General features: G+C 43.6%; 1 protein-coding gene across 1 annotated transcript in view; it reads left to right on the top strand.

Annotated features, from left to right (window-relative positions):
- TMTC4 (transmembrane and tetratricopeptide repeat containing 4) overlaps window positions 1–9,723 on the top strand; it is a 73,398-nt gene extending 63,675 nt beyond the window's left edge. Inside the window, 3 exon segments of the mRNA XM_011933943.1 lie at window positions 1,303–1,459; window positions 7,211–7,280; window positions 8,492–9,723. Of these exon segments, the coding sequence (XP_011789333.1) occupies window positions 1,303–1,459; window positions 7,211–7,280; window positions 8,492–8,640 (376 nt within the window). The 3' untranslated portion in view covers window positions 8,641–9,723.
- The last annotated feature ends 10,719 nt before the right edge of the window (window positions 9,724–20,442 follow it).

Here is a 20,442-nt window from a genome sequence, read left to right as displayed (position 1 = left end):
GCAGGAGAATTGCTTGAACCCGGGAGGCGGAGGTTGCAGTGAGCCAAGATAGCGCCATTGCACTCTAGCCTGGGCAAAACTCCATCTCAAGAAAAAAAAAAAGAGAGAGAAGAAAGAAAATGGAATTTCTTTAGACGTACTGGAATGTGAATTCTGGGAAAGTCACACTTCATCTAGAACTGGTGTTGAGTAATGGGGGAGAGGTATGACAGTATCTTGTTTCTTCTGAAGCCTGTTATCTGCCATTTGCCATCCTTTAGGGCGCTGGGAGCAGCCAGAAGTGAGCAAGAATGGCCTTGGGGCTAATGACATGGATAGTGCTAGGTCCATGCCCCAAGTTAAGGGACTTCACTCAAACGAGCCCCCTCAGTCTACGCTCAGAGCCATGGATTCTTACTTTTTATATGATGCTAATTGACTTGAAGATCTGGTTTCCTATCCCCGAGCAGACCAGATTCAATTGATTAGGAGTTACTCTGCCTCCTTCACTTTAAAACTCCAAACTCTTTTAAGAAATGATGGTGTTAGGCACAGAAAGGCAAATATCACATGCTCTCATGCATGGAGGATCTGAAAAAATGGACCTTGTGGAGCTAGAGAGCAGAACAGTAGTTACTAGGGTCTGGGAAGGGGGCAGGGATAAAGATAGGTTGGTTAATGGGTACAAACACAGATAGAAGGAGTCAGTTCTAGTGTTCCATTGCACAGTAGGGTGACTGTAGTTAACACTTCATGATATATTTCAAAAAAGCTAGAAGATTTGAAATGTTCCTAATGTAAAGAAATGATCAATATTTGAGGTGATGGTTGTCTTAAATACCCTGATTTGATCACTACACATTGTATGCATGTATCAAAATATCACATGCACCCCATCAATATGTAGTTATGTGTCAATAAAAATATGTTAATGATGGTGTTAATTTGATCATCTGCATGATACAGAGCAGATACATGCTTGTTTCTAGGGAAAATACAGAATGTATACTTCAATGTGCTAAATTCTCAGTTATGAAAGTGTTACTGTCATCCTCTTATTTTGCAGATTTGTTTGGGTATAACTGGTATCTGAGGAAAAATTAAAGCTAGGTTTCAGATGGTTTTACAGAAGTTAATCAAAAGCTGTTTATACGTTGTGTCAGAAATGTGCTGAATTGCAGTGGCTTTGCCACTGATAAGGTCGTGTGTGTATTTGTATGTGGGTGTGTATTACATGATCTACACAGATTTTCCTCAGTAGTTTATTCATAATTGTCATGTGCTGTGCACATAAACCCTGTTAGTTAGAGGCTAAAATGCGAGTACAACATTAACGTGTCTTTTATTTTTCCATTTTTTACTCCCAGGTAATTTAGCCCAAGCTGAAGCAGTTGGAAGAGAGGCACTGGAATTAATACCTAATGATCACTCTCTCATGTTCTCGTTGGCAAACGTGCTGGGGAAATCCCAGAAATACAAGGTGCGTAAACCGCAGGCTGTGAGTTCTTGCAGTTAATGCCAGCATCTGACAGAGGCCGTAAGTGTTACTTCTGCCCAGTTAAATTAGGAATCAGGCCAAAACAGTGGCAGCGGTGCACCAATGTGGCTTGGCCAGTTTGTTTCCTGGACAAGTTGCTTCAAAGACAGCAGTGTGGGGGCCAAACCCAGTGTCCTTTCTCATCAGAATTAACCACCGTTGTTCACACGTGGAAAGAGGAAGCCCAAGGGAGGGGCAGGAGCAGGCAGGGAACTGTGGAATGGTTGGCCTCAGAGGCCGGGCAGGCTGGTGCGAGAGGAGGACTCGGGGCAGCCACAGTGCATCCCCGGAGGTGCCCCGGTCCTGCCCTGGCACAATGGGGTTTGACTCTGTCACTTGCACATGGGCTGGAGCTCTAGGTTTTATCTGCAGGTTCCATCTTCTGCACAAAAGAATAAGCGACTCATGGAGGATGCATGACTGGTTCTTGCTGCTTCCAGGTTTTTCTTTATCTGAGTTATATAGGCCACCAGCAAGGCCCAGACTTTTCTGACCAACAAAAACCACAAGATACTAAATCTTTGCTCCAGTTGGCAGCCAGGGTGGAGCAGGAATAGGCTGTGCATAACTCCCTGTGTGTTGAAGGGGACTGGTTGTAAACTTTAATTTTGTCTATCAGAGTCACTGAGGGAGCTTGTTAAAGCAGAGATGCCCAGATTCTCCCTACAAGGGATTGGCTTCATGGATTAGGTCAGGTCAGGGAATATACATTTTTACCTAGCATCCTGGGTGTTGAACACAGATATCACAGAAGTAGTGCCTTAGTCGTTTCTTAAGAGAAATACTTTATTTCAGAATCAGGGGCTATATCTTATTTTGATCACTCAGCCTATGTATAAGACCTAAAGGCAGCAACTAGCTAACATCGGTCCAGTGTTACTCACTTCTCTTTTTCTGTTTAATACATGTCATTATTAGTATAATTTTCTATAACAATGGTAAGATAATTTCATGCATTTCTCTAGTTTTATAATGTTGGGGAGTTGAATAGCTTCATTATACATTTTTAAAATTTCTAGGTTTTGCTCCAGAAATAGCTTTTTGAAGAGGGTTTAGTTTTACTTTTTATGAATCTACTTGTGTAGCAGGGGAAGGAGGTGAGGTTTACAGGTTTCCCTTCTAATGACCTTTCCAGCCATCTGTCAGCCTGGGACAGGTCCCAAGTCTCAGTTCTCCTCCAGTGACCCAGCTATAGCGAGTCTTCTTGAAGACTTGGCTTATATAATCGTATTGATTTTTCTATCATCACACAGTCTGTAAACTGCTGGAATTTCTATTAAGGGGACAGAACCCAGAGTTCATTTGGCTTCCAGTTCACGTTGTTCTTCCCCCAACCCCCAAATAAACTAGAAAATACTCTGTAAAGCAGAATAAAGAAATCAGCTTCCTCTTTCTCTACACATTTTGCATTTTAATTATCAAGGCCAAGGCTCTGGGCCTAACGTAAGGAAACAGAAGGTGAAATCTGACACACAGAACTCACGATGAGACCTTCAGGAGCTACCAAGTGGGGGGAACATGATGTGACTTCCTGAGCCCTGGCATCAGCCACCAAGCAAGCATTCCATGTATTTTTTTTATTAAGGGTTTGAATTTTAAACAACTGTTTAGGTTTTCCGCTTGTAATGCAAAAATGATACCGGTTGCTAATGGTCAGCTGCATCCCTGGCACTGCTTGTTTCAGGATGGAGTGAAAGGGTCTGTTTCCTTGCAGAGCACTGGGTGGAATGTTCCAGAGAAGAGGGGATATGGTGGTGAGTTGCAGGGCTGGGTGAACAGACCCTTCAGCCCAGCTGTCTTGATGGCAGGGCAGGTGACTGCTGCCCGACAACTCACTTTTTACCCAAGCGCGTGTGTTTTATTTATCATGCACTTGGTAAATCTCCTCAGAGAGCCTGGAGGCTTCTTGAGGTTGGAGTCAAGCCTTCAGTCCCGGTTCTGTATCTCCATTGCTGTCAGGTAGTTACAAAGCACCCAGTTAAGTAATTGTAAAATGATCGCATGCATCTCTCATTTGACCCTGAAATGTTCAGGCTTCCAGAACCTATTTTGAGGTGTTGATAGGCAGAGGGAGTGTTCTCGTTGTATCTGCGTGGCTCTAAGCACCTTTGTATCCTATCTAAGCAGTCCTTTTTAAAACCTAACAGCAGTCGGCCTCTCTGGGCCTCAGTTTGTTCATCTATAAAATGGAGATAGTGATCTGCCCAACCTCTTGACAAGGTGATACAAAAAAATGCACAACATAATTTGCAACTATCAAATGGTAAATGTGTATATGCATATATATATGTGTCTGTGTGTGTATGTATAGTGAGCATTCAATCATTCAGTGGATCTCTAGGGATCATTAAATGTATTAAAACAGGCGCCTGTAGTCCCAGCTACTCAGGAGGCTGAGGCAGGAGAATAGCGTGAACCTGGGAGGCGGAGTTTGCAGTGAGCGGAGATCGCATCACTGTACTCCAACCTGGGCGACAGAGCGAGACTCCATCTCAAAAAATATATATATATATTAAAATGTATGTTACTTCCTGCCATTTAATTTCCAATTTCAAGCTAATGTGGTAAAGCAAAAATAGAAAAGTAATGTTTTTCAGTGCTTAAATCATTGTTTCTCGTACTGAGTTCTTTTTCTGTAGTGCTAATTCCAATGGCCCTGTAGCTTATGTGCAGGTTATGTTGATAAAGTCAGTTTCCCAAGCTCCAGACATTTATGTCACACTTTTATGATTTTTTTTTTTTTTGCCACATCTAGATGTTGCCTTATTTACTTGACATTTTTATTTAAATAGATTTTTAACATGAATATATTTAAAGGAGAAACAACGCATCATTACTATAAATATAGAGTAACTGAAAGTTAAATAATCATACTAAATCCCAGCTACATGCTACTGCTGGCCAAGGCTCTGAGCTCTCTTAGCTTCAAGGAGAGATGGGCAGGTGTGTTAGAGGGTGGGGCCCACACACCACCACCAAGCGCAGACTTCAGCCCGATGCAATCAGAAGGAAGGAGGGAGAATAGAGAATAACCCTCTTCCTGGGTGAGTCACGGTTTCAACGTCACGTCAGATCACCCATGTTGCCCTTGCTGTTCTAGCGGAGGCGCAGTGGCCCCTGTGCCCCACAGTATTCTTGGGTGGCTGCTGTGGCTGAAATGACCTCCACCCCCCCGGGCTTCCTCACCTAGACATAGAGACTAGGGCTTGTTCCTACCTAGAGACACAATTTGCAAGGCTTTCTCAAGCCCTACGCCTTTGTTAATTACATTTTGTCTAATATGCTTCAGAAGATAATACATTATTTTTCCCCTTTCTGTTGAGAAAAAAATATCCCCAACTCTAAATGTGAGATTATTGGTTCATTGGCATAAGCCAGCTCATTGCCTGGGTCTTTACACATCCAGAGACCTCCACAGAAGATCAGTTTATAAACAGTTCACTGCTTTCCTGAATGAGGCCATTAGAAGCCCTGATTTAATAGATGAACATTTCATGGGCTTTGAATACTCACAGATGCTGCTTTCTAAAGAGGCCCATCCAACCCCACTCCCAGGCCCAGGTACAGGCCCAGGGGCTGCCCCCATGACTTGGATAGAGCCAGGCCGGCCCACCCGCACCTCCTCTCAAACCAGCCCTTCCTCCTGACACCCCTTCTTTTGTCCACATGCTGTCATGTTTCTGTTGCCCTGGCTTGGAAATCTTGACTCATTTTTCCTTCCTTGTCCCCCTGGCCCAGTGCTCTCTGCCTGTTCTTCCTCATCCCTATTCCTTCGCACCGGCCTCCTCCTCACCCTGCAGAGTTTGGGCCCAGCCCTGCTGAGAGCGGTAGCTCTCTAACAGGGTGTCAGATCTGAGCCCTTCCCTGTCTTCAGCACCACTGTGTCCCCCAAACTGCTGACTCCTCAATGTCCTGAAAGATGTTCGTCCTCACAGGCATCTGAGAACTTAGCTGGATAAATAAATGAATTTAGCAACACTAGAAAACTCCTAACTTTTTATCCCTAAGCCATTTCTCTCCAATTGACACTACTTCATTTACAGGTAAGGAAGCATTTTTAAGTAGATTTCGTTCCCTGACCTTCCTATGTCTCAAGTTTTAGGTTTTAAATGGAAATGTTTGAAAATCATCAGAAACAGCCCAGCAACTCAGAAACCCCTGCAAAGCTACACAACCCATTTGACATTTTTTCTGCAGCCGTCCTGATATGGCCAGAGTCTTAACCCTCTTGGAAGGAGTTTCAGCCCCTGAAACTTGGAATGTAGACACTGACTTTGACATCCCATATGTTATCCTGATGTCTTTCTGAAGTCCCTCTTGGATGACATTTCTAAAATATAAATATTTCTCTGCCAGCTCTGTCCAAAAGGTCGTGGTTTTGGAGATGGTTCCCCCACATTCCCAGCCAATTTATCAGGGGTACCACAGGCCATAACAGGGCAAAGGAACCGGTAGTCTTGCACATTATAAAATGCACAGTCCAAGATGTGGGAAGCCCACCTGGAAAAATTCATGTATGACCCAGGTAGAAGGCACTAAAACTATCCCCACACCAACAAATTTGGTTGGTTAAGCTCAGTGTGTGATACCGATGTTTTTTTTTTTAAGACAGTGTCTTGCTCTCTTGCCCAGGCTGGAGTGCAGTGGTGCAGTCTCGGCTCACTGCAACCTCCACCTCTTGGGTTGGAGCAATTCTCCTGCCTCAGCCTCCCGAGTAGCTGGGATTACAGGCACGCACCACCACACCCGGCTAATTTTTGTATTTTTAGTGGAGACGGGTTTTCACCATGTTGGCCAGGCTGGTCTCGAACTCCTAACTTCAAGTGATCTGCCTACCTTGGCCTCCCAAAGTGTTGGAATTACAGGCAGGAGCCACCATGCCGAGCATGTGATACTGATTAAAGCATGCTGCCCTTAAGGAATGTGAAGGTGGATGGAGTGAACAGCACCCCCGGGGCACATGTCAGTAAAAACAGGTTAGGCGTCTTTATTTCTCAGCATTATGGTAGAAGGGGCCATCCAGCCAGCAGTTTTCAGCAGTGATCAGGGTCGGAAGACACTTTGCCCTGCCTCTTAGTGGCCAGGTTGGAAGTGAGTATGACTTGGAAGAAATGCAAGGTTGTACAAGAATCAGTTCACACCCATCAGGGGCATTTGGTCATGGTCATGTCCAGTACTGTGACAATGTAGTTGACAGGTGGCCATTCCTTCCTCTTTTCTGCTCATTCTTTCCAGATGGATGGGGCTGCTTCTGGGCTGCCCAGAGTGTTGTAGGTTCTTGGCGGGGAGGAAATGGGCCTCAACTCCTACCCTGGGAGCTCTGGAAATGGCATTGGCATGGGCGTGCTCCACGGCTCAGCCCTCTCCTGTTCCCTGGGCCTCCTGTCTTCATCACACACCCTGACCTGGGCGACTTGCATAACATTGCGGAAGTCCAACCACTGCAGGGAGGCAGGTGGTGGCACTCACGAACATGTTCATCCCCTCTCTGCGGCCACCGCTCCCTCCCACTGCCCCTTGTCAGCCTCTCTTTGGCAGAGCGTGGCCCCCCTGGGCCTTCTGAGTGTTTCTAGAGGAATGCAGTGATACAAAAGGAGGTGGTTAAAAGTTTGAAAACCATAGGTGATAAAACTGGGAACTGTTTTTGCTTCGCGTACAATAAATATCTTCCTTTTTATATTTCTCATTTTTTAGGAATCTGAAGCTTTATTCCTCAAGGCAATTAAAGCAAATCCAAATGCTGCAAGTTACCATGGTAATTTGGGTAAGAAAAATGTTCAACTTGAATCGTGTTGAAATTCTGTAACTTTAATGAAGTGGGTGCATGTCTATAAAATTAATGTTGGGAGAGTAGTTTTTTCAAAGCTAACCTGGCTTTACAATGTGATTCTGTTATTACATTAAAGATAGCAAAGTGATAGCCACACTTACAAATCTTAATTGCATGACCAGAACAGCCCTAAAGTTGCCCACTCTGTTTATCACCTTCTCATGATGAAACTCAGATTGTCCTCCTTTGTGTTAAGCTGAGAAGGGTGAGATCGGATCAAGAGAATGAGGCTATGGTTACGAAGAGTTATCCTAGTAAATGAATCGTATGTTCTTTGGAAGCTTGCCATTGAACTTACCTCCTTTTCCTTCCTTCTTATAGAGTAGACCTTCCCCTTCCAACCTGGTTTTCTGCTTTCTTATATCGTCTTATGCCTTGACTAAAATGCATTTATAATCATTTATTCCCTAGAATTCATTTCTTGCACCCTTTTATGTCTCCATGGTTAAGATGTTTAGAGCATAGCATGTTGATGCTTAGAATGCCTACAGAAATGTTTTTGCACCAAAGCTGTTCTCTACCAACTCTGAAGCTTCTCTTCACAAAAGCCAACAAGCATCCACAGGTGCTCTTCTGCCCATATAGAAAGTTAGTTTTACTAACAAAATCACTGTCATGATCAGAGGCTAATCATCCTAATGACTAGGTTTATTGTAACTATCATTTTTATATTAGAGGCCTTATTTCCAAATGGCCCCAAACAAGCTTTTACTTCCCCCAACGGTGTGGGGAAATATCTATTTAAAATAAACAGCTGAACGTCTGCATAGTCAAGGCTCTAGACAGTGCCTAGCATCCATCACCCCCACCTCCCATACCCAGCCTTGCTTCCTGGAAATGTCATGGCAGCGCTGAGACATTGCATGTACTCTTCTTTTTACTTCTTTATGTAATAACGTTACCATAGGCAGATGTATCCTGTCTAGTGCTATGAAGAGCCCTAGGAGTAACTGGCAGTAAATGGATAATCATCAAGGAGTGTGATTACAATAAATAAAGTTTTCAGTACAAACAATATTGTTTCATACAATTAACTTTTGAAAGCTGTTTGCATAGGATGTGTAATATTTCTTTGTCCAAGAGGGTAGGAATTCGGCACGTTACTCAGAAGCATTCCCAGTGAAATTTATCTCCTGCTATTTCAGCTGTGCTTTATCATCGCTGGGGACATCTAGACTTGGCCAAGAAACACTATGAAATCTCCTTGCAGCTTGACCCCACGGCATCAGGAACGAAGGAGAACTATGGTCTGCTAAGAAGAAAGCTAGAACTAATGCAAAAGAAAGACGTCTGATCCTTTTTCCTTCATGTTTTGAGTTTGAGTGTGTGTGTGCATGAGGCATATCATTAATAGTATGTGGTTACATGTAACCATTTAAACGTCTTAGACATGTTATTTTATTGATTTTTTTCTATGAAAACAAAGACATGCAAAAAGATTATAGCACCAGCAATATACTCTTGAATGCTTGATATGATTTTTCATTGAAATTGTATTTTTTCAGACAACTCAAATGTAATTCTAAAATTCCAAAATTGTCTTTTTTTAATTAAACAGAAAAAGAGAAAAAATTATCTTGAGCAACTTTTAGCGGAATTGAACTTTCATTTGGGATCTGAGCCTTGTCGTGTATGGCCTAGCACTATTAAACTTCAATTATGACCAAGAAAGGATAGACTGACCCCTACAATTTGTATAAATATTGAATGTATCTGTATATTAGCATTTTTATTTAATGACAAACAAATTAAGATTCTTGTTTTTTTATCTCTTTTTTTAAAACAATATACTGTGAACTTTGTAAGGAAATATTTATTTGTATTTTTATGTTTTGAATAGGGAATGAGGAATGGAATGGAATGAGGAATGGAAATTGTAACATGTAGTATATCTATATCTATATGCTTTTCCCCATAGGAAGAAATTGACTTCTGCAGTAGTTTTTGGATGCTCTGACTTGTGCAATTTCAATACATAGGAGGTTATGTAATGTAATATTTTACATAAAACGATTACTATCAGTTGAAAGTTCAGGCCATGCTTTAGGCAAAAGCAGGCAGCCTCACATCTTTATTTTTGTTACATCCAAGGTGAAGAGGGCAACACATCTGTGTAAGTTGCTTTTTAGTGTTTTTAACTGAAAAGCCGTTTTCCATTTTGCTTAATGAAACTACAGACATTATCCAGAAAATGCAAAAGTTTCTCTCAAATGGAGCCACATTCGGGGAATTTGTGGTATTTTTAAGAATTGAGTTGTTCCTGCTGTTATTTGATCCAAACAATGTTTTGTTTTGTTCTTCTCTGTATGCTGTTGACCTAATGATTTATGCAATCTCTGTAATTTCATATGCAGTAAAATTATTACACAAACTAGCATGAAAATGTCAAATTGCTTTCTTAATCGATGATTTTCAAGTAGTGAACTTTATATCCTCCTTTACCTTAGAATGAAATCAAAGTGACCATATCATCTTTCATGTGGCTTCTATTTGACGTGGGGACCATTTCATAGAATTGCACTACAGCGTTTTCCAAGTTCAGAGAACAGAGCGAATAGATCCACACTGAGAGGAATTTGATTCTCTGGACTCAACTTTTTGGGGGCAGATCTGTGTAGTGTTTAAGTCAGTAATTGTAACTTCTGGTGGTTGAAATATATCAAGAAATAAAGTGCTGTGTGTAAAATATTTCTTTTTTTTTTTTTTTTTTTTTTTTTGAGATGGAGTCTTACTCTGTCTCCCAGCCTGGAGTGCAGTGGCACCATCTCAGCTCACTGCAGCCTCCGCCTCCCAGGTTCAAGCAATTCTCCTGCCTCAGCTTCCCGAGTAGCTGGGATTACAGGCGTGCACCAAAACGCCTGGCTAATTTTTGTATTTTTAGTAGAGATGGGGTTTCACCATGTTGGCCAGGCTGGTCTTGAACTCATGACCTCAAGTGATCCATCCACCTCGTCTTCCCAAAGTGCTGGGATTACAGGCGTGAGCCACCACACCTAGCCTTCAAATATTTCTTAAATGGTCCCAAAACAACAGTAATAATTTACAGCTCTCTTTAGTGCCTAAGACCGTCTTCCTCTTATTTATGTTCCTATAGTGCTTCACTTGTCCTGCAATAGATGCACTACATGCTTTGTTGATTTTTTTTAAAGCAAACTTCTTTTTTTGAAACAGTACTTATCTATTGAGAGTAATCAAAAAATGATGTTTCTTACAAGACCCCCTTCAGGATCCTCTTTTTTTTTTTTCCTACCGATTCTAAAACGAGTGCCAAATCAAGTTGTGCAAATCTGGACCCCTGCCTACTGACAAATTCCCTTAGCTTTCACTGCTTCAGCTTCAAGCATTTCCATTGTAGCTGTTTTCTTTCCAGAGAACACAGTGATTAATTTGATTGATATTTCAGGAAGTCTTTGAACTGCGCAGATTTTGGAAGCATACCACACTGGCTCCCTTTTCTTCTTTTTCCATCTTAAGGCAGCCACGCTCTTTGTTTCTTGGGTTTCCTTTCCAATGAGACTAAAGTGGAAGGCCGCCTCGCAGTTCTTCTCTTATTTAGAGTCTTTTACTATTTTAATGTTTTTCTTGCTAATGACAGTTGGGAGGCAGGTGTCAAAACAAACATGGGGAAGTCAGAAGTTTGAGAAATCTCATCATCCTTCTCTTCCTCGATAGCAAACATCAGCAAACCTGGAAAGAGGCTTGGAGCTGGGTGCTGGTTTGTTGGGTGGTTTAACATATGTAGCACATGTGAAAATGCAGCACTTCTTCCCTGTTCTTGTTTGGATTTTTAAAAATTTAAACGCAGGCTTACATTTGTTTCTCTCCCAAGTTCATCCTGTCAGGCGTAGCCTACAGGCCTTGACAGGGCCCCTTGAGGTTCTCATCCTGTCACATTGCTTACAGATGTTCTTTCTCTTTATTTTTATTTATTTATTTTTTTTTGAGACAGGGTCTCACTCTGTCACCCAGGCTGAGTGCAGTGGTGCGGTCTTGGCTCACTGCAACCTCTGCCTCCCGGATTCAAGTGATTCTCCCACCTCAGCCTCCTGGGTAGCTGGGACTACAGGCACACACCACCATGCCCGAATAATTTTTATATTTTTTGTAGAGACGGGGTTTTGCCACGTTGCCCAGGCTGGTCTTCAATTCCTGGGCTCAAGTGACCCGCCTCCCCTGGTCTCACAAAGTGCTGGGATTACAGCCATGAGCCACTGTGCCCGGCCATTCTTCACAGTTTATTTCAAATTACTGAAAAAATATCGGAACAGAAGACTGAGCCCTCCACCAAAGCACTGGACATCTATGTCCATATTCACACCCAACCTGCCTGGACTTTGGGGTGAGAAAACCCAGACTTGGACCTTGGTGTCTCCCCCTGCAGTATCATAGGTAAGGCATTGAGCATTGCTCAGGCCCCAGTTCGCGATCTGTACAGTGGGGATAAGAAGATCCCTCATAGCCGTAACTTAAGAGAGCCCAGTAGAACCTCCATAAGTGATAGGCTGGACTTTTGAAAGAGGAGCTCTGTTGGGAGTACACAGATCTGGCCTCAGATACCTTTATTCCCCATTCACTCAACACATACTAAGGGCTATGTACCAGATACTTTCTTAGGCTGTCTGAATACTAAAGTGGGTGGAAGAGGACACCAGTGGATGGTCCAGTGAGAGAAAACAATGATCGAAGAGTCGCATGAATAGTAGCTGTGGAGGGAGGCCTGCTCTAACCTGGAGAGTCAGGAAAGGGCGCCCTGGGAAGGTGGCTTCTGGATGGAGATTGATAGGTAGAGAAGAGGAAGGTCACTCCAGGCTGGCTGTTCTCAACCAGGGAATTTCTTGCCCTTGAGGGCAGGGAGGCATTCGGCAAGGCCTGGGGATATTTTTGATTGTTAAAACTGATTGGAAAGTGATGAGGGAGAGGGAGGCTGCTGCTGTACATGGAATATGCACAGGACAACCCCCCACAAAAATCACCTGGCCTAAAACATCAGTAGTCCCAGGGTTGAGAAAACCTGGACCACACAGAAGCAACAGCATCTGCAAAGGCCCTGCTGTGGGAAAGCTGAAGTCCGAGGAGGGTGCTTGAGAAGGCTGGCCTTGGTGATGAGCCAGCTCATACAGGGTTCACAGACCACGTGGTGCTTACCTTAAACGGGGGGAGAATCCAAAGCAGGTCAGTGACATGATCCAAGTTAGCGAGGTTTTGACAAGGTCACTTGGCTGCTGGGGGGAAGAGAATTGGAGAGAAGCTAAGAGGACATGAGCAGAGAAGCCAAGAGACCATCCCAGGTGTCAGCATCAAAATGAAGGTGGCTCTGTGCAGCCAAGTGGCACGGGGGGCTGGAGAAATGTGGACAGTTAAGAGTAATGATAAGGAGTCAATCAACTAGTCACGGGCCGGAGGTGGGTGGTGGGGGAATGAGAGGCGCTAAATAAAATTCGGCACAGAAGCCACTGAGGGAGAAGCTGGCCTTAAACTGGAGAGAGAAGGTTCTTGAGAAGAAATGAGATAGGGCCCCAAATCAGGTGGAGTCTGGCCCTACAAAAGAGGAAATAAGACTCCTGTATATTAAGAGGTCCAGATGGGAACAGATGTAGGCACCTCTGCACATTCATACAGTTGGCTAAGCCCCAGTTGCAGCATTCAGTGGTCATATTACAAGAAGTTCCACCTCTCCGACTCAAGTTCTTCATATTAAAAAAAAAAAAAAAAAAAGAATGTCTGGTGCAGTAGCTCATGCCTGTAATCCCAGCACTTAGTGAGGCCAAAGTGGGTAGATCACCTGAGGTCAGGAGTTCCAGACCAGCCTGACCAATATGGTAAAAATACAAAAATTTAGCCGGGCCTGGTGGCATGCGCCTGTAGTTCCAGTTATTCAAGAGGCTGAGACAGGAGAATTGCTTGAACCCAGGAGGCGGAGGTTGCAGTGAGCCGAGATCGCGCCACTGCACTCCAGCCTGGGTGACAGAGGAAGAGTCTGTCTCAAAAATAATAATAAAATAAAATTAAATTAAAAAAGCAGGTAATGTCTAATTTGCAAGGTTGTTGTGAAAGTTCAAGTTAATATAATAAAATATCTGCAGCTGTCTTGTCCAGTAAGGTAGCCACTCACCACATATGGCTAGTGACCACTACAAACATGGCCAGTCCACATCAAGATGTGCTATAAATGTAAAATACATGCTGGATTTTGAAGACCTGGCATGAAAGATTAATGTGAGATCTCAGTAATGTTTATACTGATTACATATTGATATATTTAGATATATTGGGTTAAATAAAACATAAAATTATTTTCCTCTTTTTTTAACTTTTTAATGTGGCTACCAAATTTAAAATTATATCTATGGCTTGCTTTGGAGCTCATTTGATATTTCCAATGGGTAGCACTGATCTAGAGTATAGTAGGAGCTGGGTATACGGTACCTACCTCACAATCTAATTTATGTTTTTAAAAAGAATATTTATTGCATCTAATTATTGCAATCTAATTAATGTTTTCATTCTTGGACTCCTACAAGGTCTATATTTCTCATCTTGTCCCTAAAGCTTTCCTAAGTGGACCAGTCTGATGCCCTTTGGAAAACTGGATTCCGCAGGCCTATCGTGATTAGCAAACAGCCATAGCTGATGAGGGATACTCTTCCTTGCTGACTAATTATAGCTAACACAAATTGAAAGAATGGAAATTAGGAAATCATCCTTTTTTTTCCTCGTCCCCAGTGAACCAATTGATTCAAGCAGAGATCAGCAATAAATAAAATCATTAGGTGAAAGGTTGATGGGAAACTGCGCTGGAAGGACCAGGCTGTCACCAGCTTAATCCACTGACCAATTTCTTCTTTTTTCTTTTGAGACGGACCTTGCTCTGTCCCCCAGGCTGGAGTGCAATGACGCAATCTCTGCTCACTGCAACCTCTGCCTCCTGGGTTCAAGCGATTCTCCTGCCTCAGCCTCCTAAATAGCTGGAATTACAGGCACGCACCACCATGCCCAGCTAATTTTTGTATTTTTAATAGAGACGGGGTTTCACCATGTTGGCCAGGCTGATCTCGAACTCCTGACCTCAAGTGATCTGACCACCTCGGCCTCCCAAAGCGCTGGGATTACAGGCATGAGCCACTGTGCCCGGCCCCACTGACCAATTTCACAATCATTAAGAGTGAGACACCCAGATACGTGTTTCCCACTGTGATGCTGCATAAAGTACATTGTGCCTCCCAGGAAATATCCTTGCCAAAAAAACAAAAAAGGCAGTTCCACCTGAATCTAACCAAAATTTGCCTTTTTTGATTCCTAATGTTAAGAAAAAAAAAAAAAAAACCTGCAAAATGACATTTCTGAGACCATAAATAAATATTAAATTTGTCATGATAATGCTATTATTACATAGAATATGTGTATTTTTTAAGATAGAAATACATACCAAGTCTGTAGAGGTAAAATGATAGGTCTGGAATTTGCAATAACTAAAAGAAAAAGGAAGGGAAAGGAGGGAAGGGAGGGAGGGAGGGAAAGAAAAAAGGAAGAATGGATGGATCTCTGCTTATTTTTCCTGACACCATTCTTGCAAATGGTCCCTTTCATATTGTCCTGGGGCAAGTCATATTTTTGTCTTTTTTGTAAATCTTTTAAATATCTTTGTTTAATGGCGAACTTCCTCATTTTATTACTTTAAGTGCCTGCCCATCTTTTCCCTCCCTGGAATCACAATCGAAATTGCATTTTTGAGAACTGAGAGCCTACCTATCCTCTTGAGATATTTACTTAGCTTCTGGAAACATGCCTTCCTGAAGCTTTTGATTCAAGTCTAATTGCACCTGCACAGCCATTTCTGCTTTGGCTTTCAGAAATTGGCTGTATAGCCACTTTCTCCCGCAGTTGCTGTTATTTTCACTTTACCAACACACTTCCAGTTGTGGATTAGAAATAGTTTGTGCGGTGGCTCACACCTGTAATCCCAGCACTTTGGAAGGCTGAGGCAGGTGGATCACCTGAGGTCAGGCGTTTGAGATCAGCCTGGCCAACATAATGAAACCCTGTCTCTACTAAAAATACAAAAAATTAGCCGGGCGCAGTGGCAAGCGCCTGTAGTCTCAGCTACTCAGGAGGCTGAGGCAGGAGAATGGCGTGAACCCGGGAGAGCTTGCAGTGAGCCAAGATCACGCCACTGCACTCCAGCCTGGGGGACAGAGCAAGACTCTGTCTCAAAAAAAAAAACAGTACAAAGAGTAGCCAGTCGTGGTGGCTCAAGCCTGTAATCCCAGCTACTTGGGAGGCTGAGGCAGAAGAATCACTTGAACCCGGGAGGCAGAGGTTGCAGTGAGCTGAGACTGTGCCACTCCATTCCAGCCTGGACCACAGAGTGAGACTCCATCTAAAAAAAAAAAAAAAAGAGTTTGTTCCAGTTGTTATTACCCCAAAACTTAGTGGCCTAAAATGACAGTTTAATTTCCTTACTGTGATGGTTTGGTTTTGTTTTGTTTTTTCAGATAGAGTCTCACTTTTTGGCTCAGGCTGGAATGCAGTGGCACAATCTCGGCGCACTGCAACTTCTGCCTCCTGTGTTCAAGTGATTCTCCTGCCTCAGCCCCCCAAGTAGCTGGAATAACAGGAGCATGCCACCATGCCTGGCTAATTTTTGTATTTTTAGTACAGGTGGGGTTTTGCCACGTTGGCCAGGCTGGTCTCAAACTCCTGACCTCAGGTGATCCACCCACCTCGGCCTCCCAAAGTGCTGGGAGTACAGGTATGAGCCACCTCACCTGGCCTGTGATGGTTCATTTTATATGTCAACTTAAGTAGGTAGGTCATGGGGTGCCCAGATATTTGGTCAACCATTGTTATCCTGATTAATACACTCATGCGTCTGCAAGTTGGGCTGGATTCATCCCCAATAGCTCCTCTCTTGCTCCATGCCACGTGAGCTGGGGTGGCACAAAGACTGGGGTCTGGAATCATCTGTGATCTTGGTCACTCATGTCTGGCAGCTTGTGCTATTGGCTGTGAGCTCATCTGGGGCTGAGACCTGGAATGCCAACACGTGGCCTCGCCATGTGGCTGCTTAGGCTTCCTCACAGCATGGTGGCTGAGTTCCAAGAGAGTCAAACAGAAGCTATGTCTCCTTTTCTGACCTAGCTTTGGCAGTCACAAAGTATCTCCTGCCATCATCACAGGTCCATTCAGATTCAAGGGGAGGGAACACAGACCTCACTTCTCCATGGGAGGCATGTTCACATCACATTGTAAAAAGAGCACATGGAATGGGAAATTTTGTGATGGCATCTCAGAAACCCAATTTCCCCCATAGACCTACATAGCGTCTGCCTTCCTCTTCTAGACTATTCTTGGGGAATTAAAACATCAGCATGGCAAGCCAGAGTCTTAACAGAGGCGCTGCCAAAGATGACACCCAGCAGGTGTTCACATCACTGAAGCATCCCTCCAGGCACTTTATGTTGCATTGGTGCCAATTTGGGGATTTGTAATCTTTTTCTTTTTGAGACAGAGTCTCGCTCTGTTGCCCATTCTGGAGTGCCATGGCACAATCTCGGCTCACTGCAAGCTCTGCCTCCCTGATTCACGCCATTCTCCTGCCTCAGCCTCCCAAGTAGCTGGGACCACAGGTGCCCGCCACCGTGCCCGGCTATTTTTTTTTGTATTTTTAGTAGAGACGGGGTTTCACCGTGTTAACCAGGATGGTCTCGATCTCCTGACCTCATGATCCACCCGCCTCGGCCTCCCAAAGTGCTAGGATCCCAGGCGTGAGCCACGGCACCCGGCCGGGGATTTGTATTTTGAGATACATCACTCATTTCCCCCACTCAACCACGCAGGTAGTACTGACCTCCTGCAATAACATCACAGATCTCCATTTCTCTCTTCATCCTCTTCCGATTGGCTTCCACCTTCAGGGTCACACATTTCCACGTAAGTGCCTATCTTTTGGATTAGGGAGCCTCCCTCCCTAAGCAGTCTCTTTAAAACAGGGTAAAGTCCATCCTGACTTGAAAGCCAAAGTCCATCCTGACTCACATCCTACCGCACTCTGGGTTGATGACACCAGAGGCAGAGATTAGAGTGATGCTTCTACAAGCCAAGGAGTACCAGGGGCCACCCAAAACTGGAAGAGACAAGGAAGAATTCTCCAGTAGAAGCTTCTAGGGTAGCGTGGCCCCTGCCAATACCTTGATCTCAGATGGCCAGCCTCCAGAACTGCAAGAGAACACATTTCTGTCGTTTGAAGCCACCCTGTCTGTGGGGCCTTGTTATGACAGCCCTAGGGAACTAATAGAGCAAGTCACTTAATCTTTCAGCAGCTTGGCTTCCTTGTCTGTAAAATGGGGAATATAACTACCTTTTTCACAGAATTATTGAGAGGTTTACATGAGAAAAGACATAGAAAGTCCTGGACTGGAGCTTGGTATATCAAAATATTTGATAAATAACTGAAGGGGGGAAAACCCCTTCACTTTTCTTGTTTCTATCCTATAATTAAATGATCCAGAAATAATTTCAGATTTATACAATGATTTTTTTTTTTCTTTTTTTGGTGGGGTGGGGTAGACAGGATCTCGTTCTGTCACTCAGGCTGGAGTGTGGTGGTGCGATCTCAGGCCACTGCAGCCTTAACCTCCTGGGCTCAAGCATTCTTCTTGTCTCAGCCTCCTGAGTAGCTGGGACCACAGGCATGTGCCCCATGCTGGGCTAATTTTTTTTTTTTTTTAGTAGAGACAAGTTCTCCCTATGTTGCCCAGGCTGCTCTTGAACTCCTGCTTCAGCCTCCCAAAGTGCTGGGATTATAGGCGTGAATCCCCACACCTGGGCAATCACTTATTTTCTGACTAGTTCAAGTACTTTTAATCAGTCACATTGTTTATCAAAACTGCCTGAGAGTCCTACATTTCTAATCATTTATTTTTAAATATGTGGCACTTCCCAAAGACCAATAAAGTTTTCTTCTTCCCACTTGTGATAAGTGTTTGAGAAAATGTTCTCTCTCTTGATTTAAATTCTACTTTTATCCACCTTTTTAAAACAATTATGTTTCAGCAGTTAAAATTTGATAGAATTATGATGGCTAGACGAGATTTGTCTTGAAAAATATCAAAACTGCTCATTTCTAGAATTTTCTGACAAAGCATACAGACGATAGCTTTCACAGTACTGGCCTAGGAAACTGCAGACCTTGCAAATAAGGTGACAGGGTAGAAAAAGCATAGGAACAGGTGTGTGAGAGCTGTGCTAGGGTCAACTTCACTGGCATGTGTCTTTTATTTTTAAGTTCCAGCAAACCAATTAGATGCAAACAACTCCAATCCTTCCGTTAGTTACCTGGAACCTGGGATGAATCTGTTAATTACTCCATGCCTCAGTTGCTTCTGATTAAAATAATGGTGGTGACACAGGATTTTCTTCTCAGTCATTTTGCAAGATGCAGCACCCCAACCAGGCCTCACTCAACCACACTACCTGCTGCAGGAGACAGCCTGCCCACTCAGCCTGCCAGGGCCTAGTCAGGCTTATGCACTGGTTCCCCAGTTCTTGTCTTACACCCAAGAAGAATGAGGATGCACTGACAATCAAAGCGTGAGCAAGGTAGGGTTACTAAATGATGAAACAACTTTCATGGAGAGGGGACACCGGGGTGGTCCCCCTACCCAAAGGTGGGAAAGTTCCCCTAATATGGCTGAGTCTGGGGCTTTTCATGGGCTCAGAATGGAGAAGGGGCAGGCTGTAGGTAGTATTGGAAAAGGCAACATTTGGTTGGTTAAAAGGCATAATTCAAAATGAATCAATTGGGAAAGGGTGGGCAAACAGGAACAGAAGTTCTCACTCTGGGTTGCAGACTTCATCTGGGACCAGCAATCCAGTCTTTCAGCTTTCAGGCTGTTTTTGGCTTGAAGGTGGGGTTTCACTGGGGACCTGCCCTATCTGCCTAGGCATTTGGCTGCCTCCTGTCACTATCAGTAGTTGTCCTTGCTTTGGTTAATTTCTCCTCTATGAAATAAGATTGGACTAACCCAGGAGCCTTCAAAAATACCTAGATGCTTAACCCTTTTTTAAAAAAAACTGAACTCTTATAGAGAAATCCACTAGAAGAAGTTATAAAGGTGAGTTGCTTTGCATGCTTATGCAAATCCTCATCAAAATCTGCTGTGAAATGTCATAATGTTTGAAATGCCAACACCTGCATGGAAATACATACTTTGAAGGTTTCTAGTCCTGATATGGCCTGATAAGTTAAAAAAAAGTATCTCAGACTGAAAAAGTAAACTTCTGCCCCCTGCCATCCATCAGGCTGAGATAGTACAGAAAAAGACGGCAGCTGAGGGAGCAGGAAACATGTCCTCCAAGGACACACTGATGTCATATCAGGTCAAACACCCCCCGTCTTTGGGTGCTTGCTGCTTTCTTACTGAGAGGCCTCCTTCTGGAAAAGCATTGACTCTCAGAAGCTTTGCTGTTTGAAATCATCAGGAGTGAAGCATCTCAACTTACCTGGGGCATTCAAGTCTCCTTGAAACAAACAAGCAGCCTCTATTTCCAACCTGGGTGCAGAGCTTCCCTTAAAGGGTTTCTGGGTGTGCCAGTCTGCATCTATATTAACTCTGTAGTCTCCAAGGATATAGACCCCCCCAGACCTGATGTTGACCTGTACTCACAGCCCTGTCTGCCTTGAACCTGTCAAAATACTCTTTCCTTTAAATTTCACCTACACGCCACCCCTCCCCTAAGTCTTCAAACTTTGCTGAGGCATCCCAGGATTCCTCTGGCCTCAGTCTTCTCTCCCTGCAACGAGCCAATAAATCTGACTTTATCCGACTACAGTTTTGCACCTGGTGGTTTTTGATTGGGCTCAGACAGGCCACGGGTCTATCAAAGCAGAAGACATTCTCCCTGGTCTTTACTATTTCATGCAAGAATAAGGATCAAATGGATCATGTGTGTGAAAGAGCTTCATTGAGAGAACTACATATATAGGATTATTTACTGGAACTAATAATTTTAACAAAGAGGTTCAAACATAAATGATTAGTCCCGATAATATACATTTCAAGGTATATTACCCAGCTTCCCCATTTAAACCTCATGT

Source organism: Colobus angolensis, unplaced genomic scaffold, assembly GCF_000951035.1.
Source record: "Colobus angolensis palliatus isolate OR3802 unplaced genomic scaffold, Cang.pa_1.0 Scaffold13, whole genome shotgun sequence".
Classification (NCBI taxonomy): Eukaryota; Metazoa; Chordata; class Mammalia; order Primates; family Cercopithecidae; genus Colobus; species Colobus angolensis.
The sequence above is the reverse complement of the archived record's forward strand: the minus strand, read 5'-3'. Positions and strand labels throughout refer to the sequence as shown.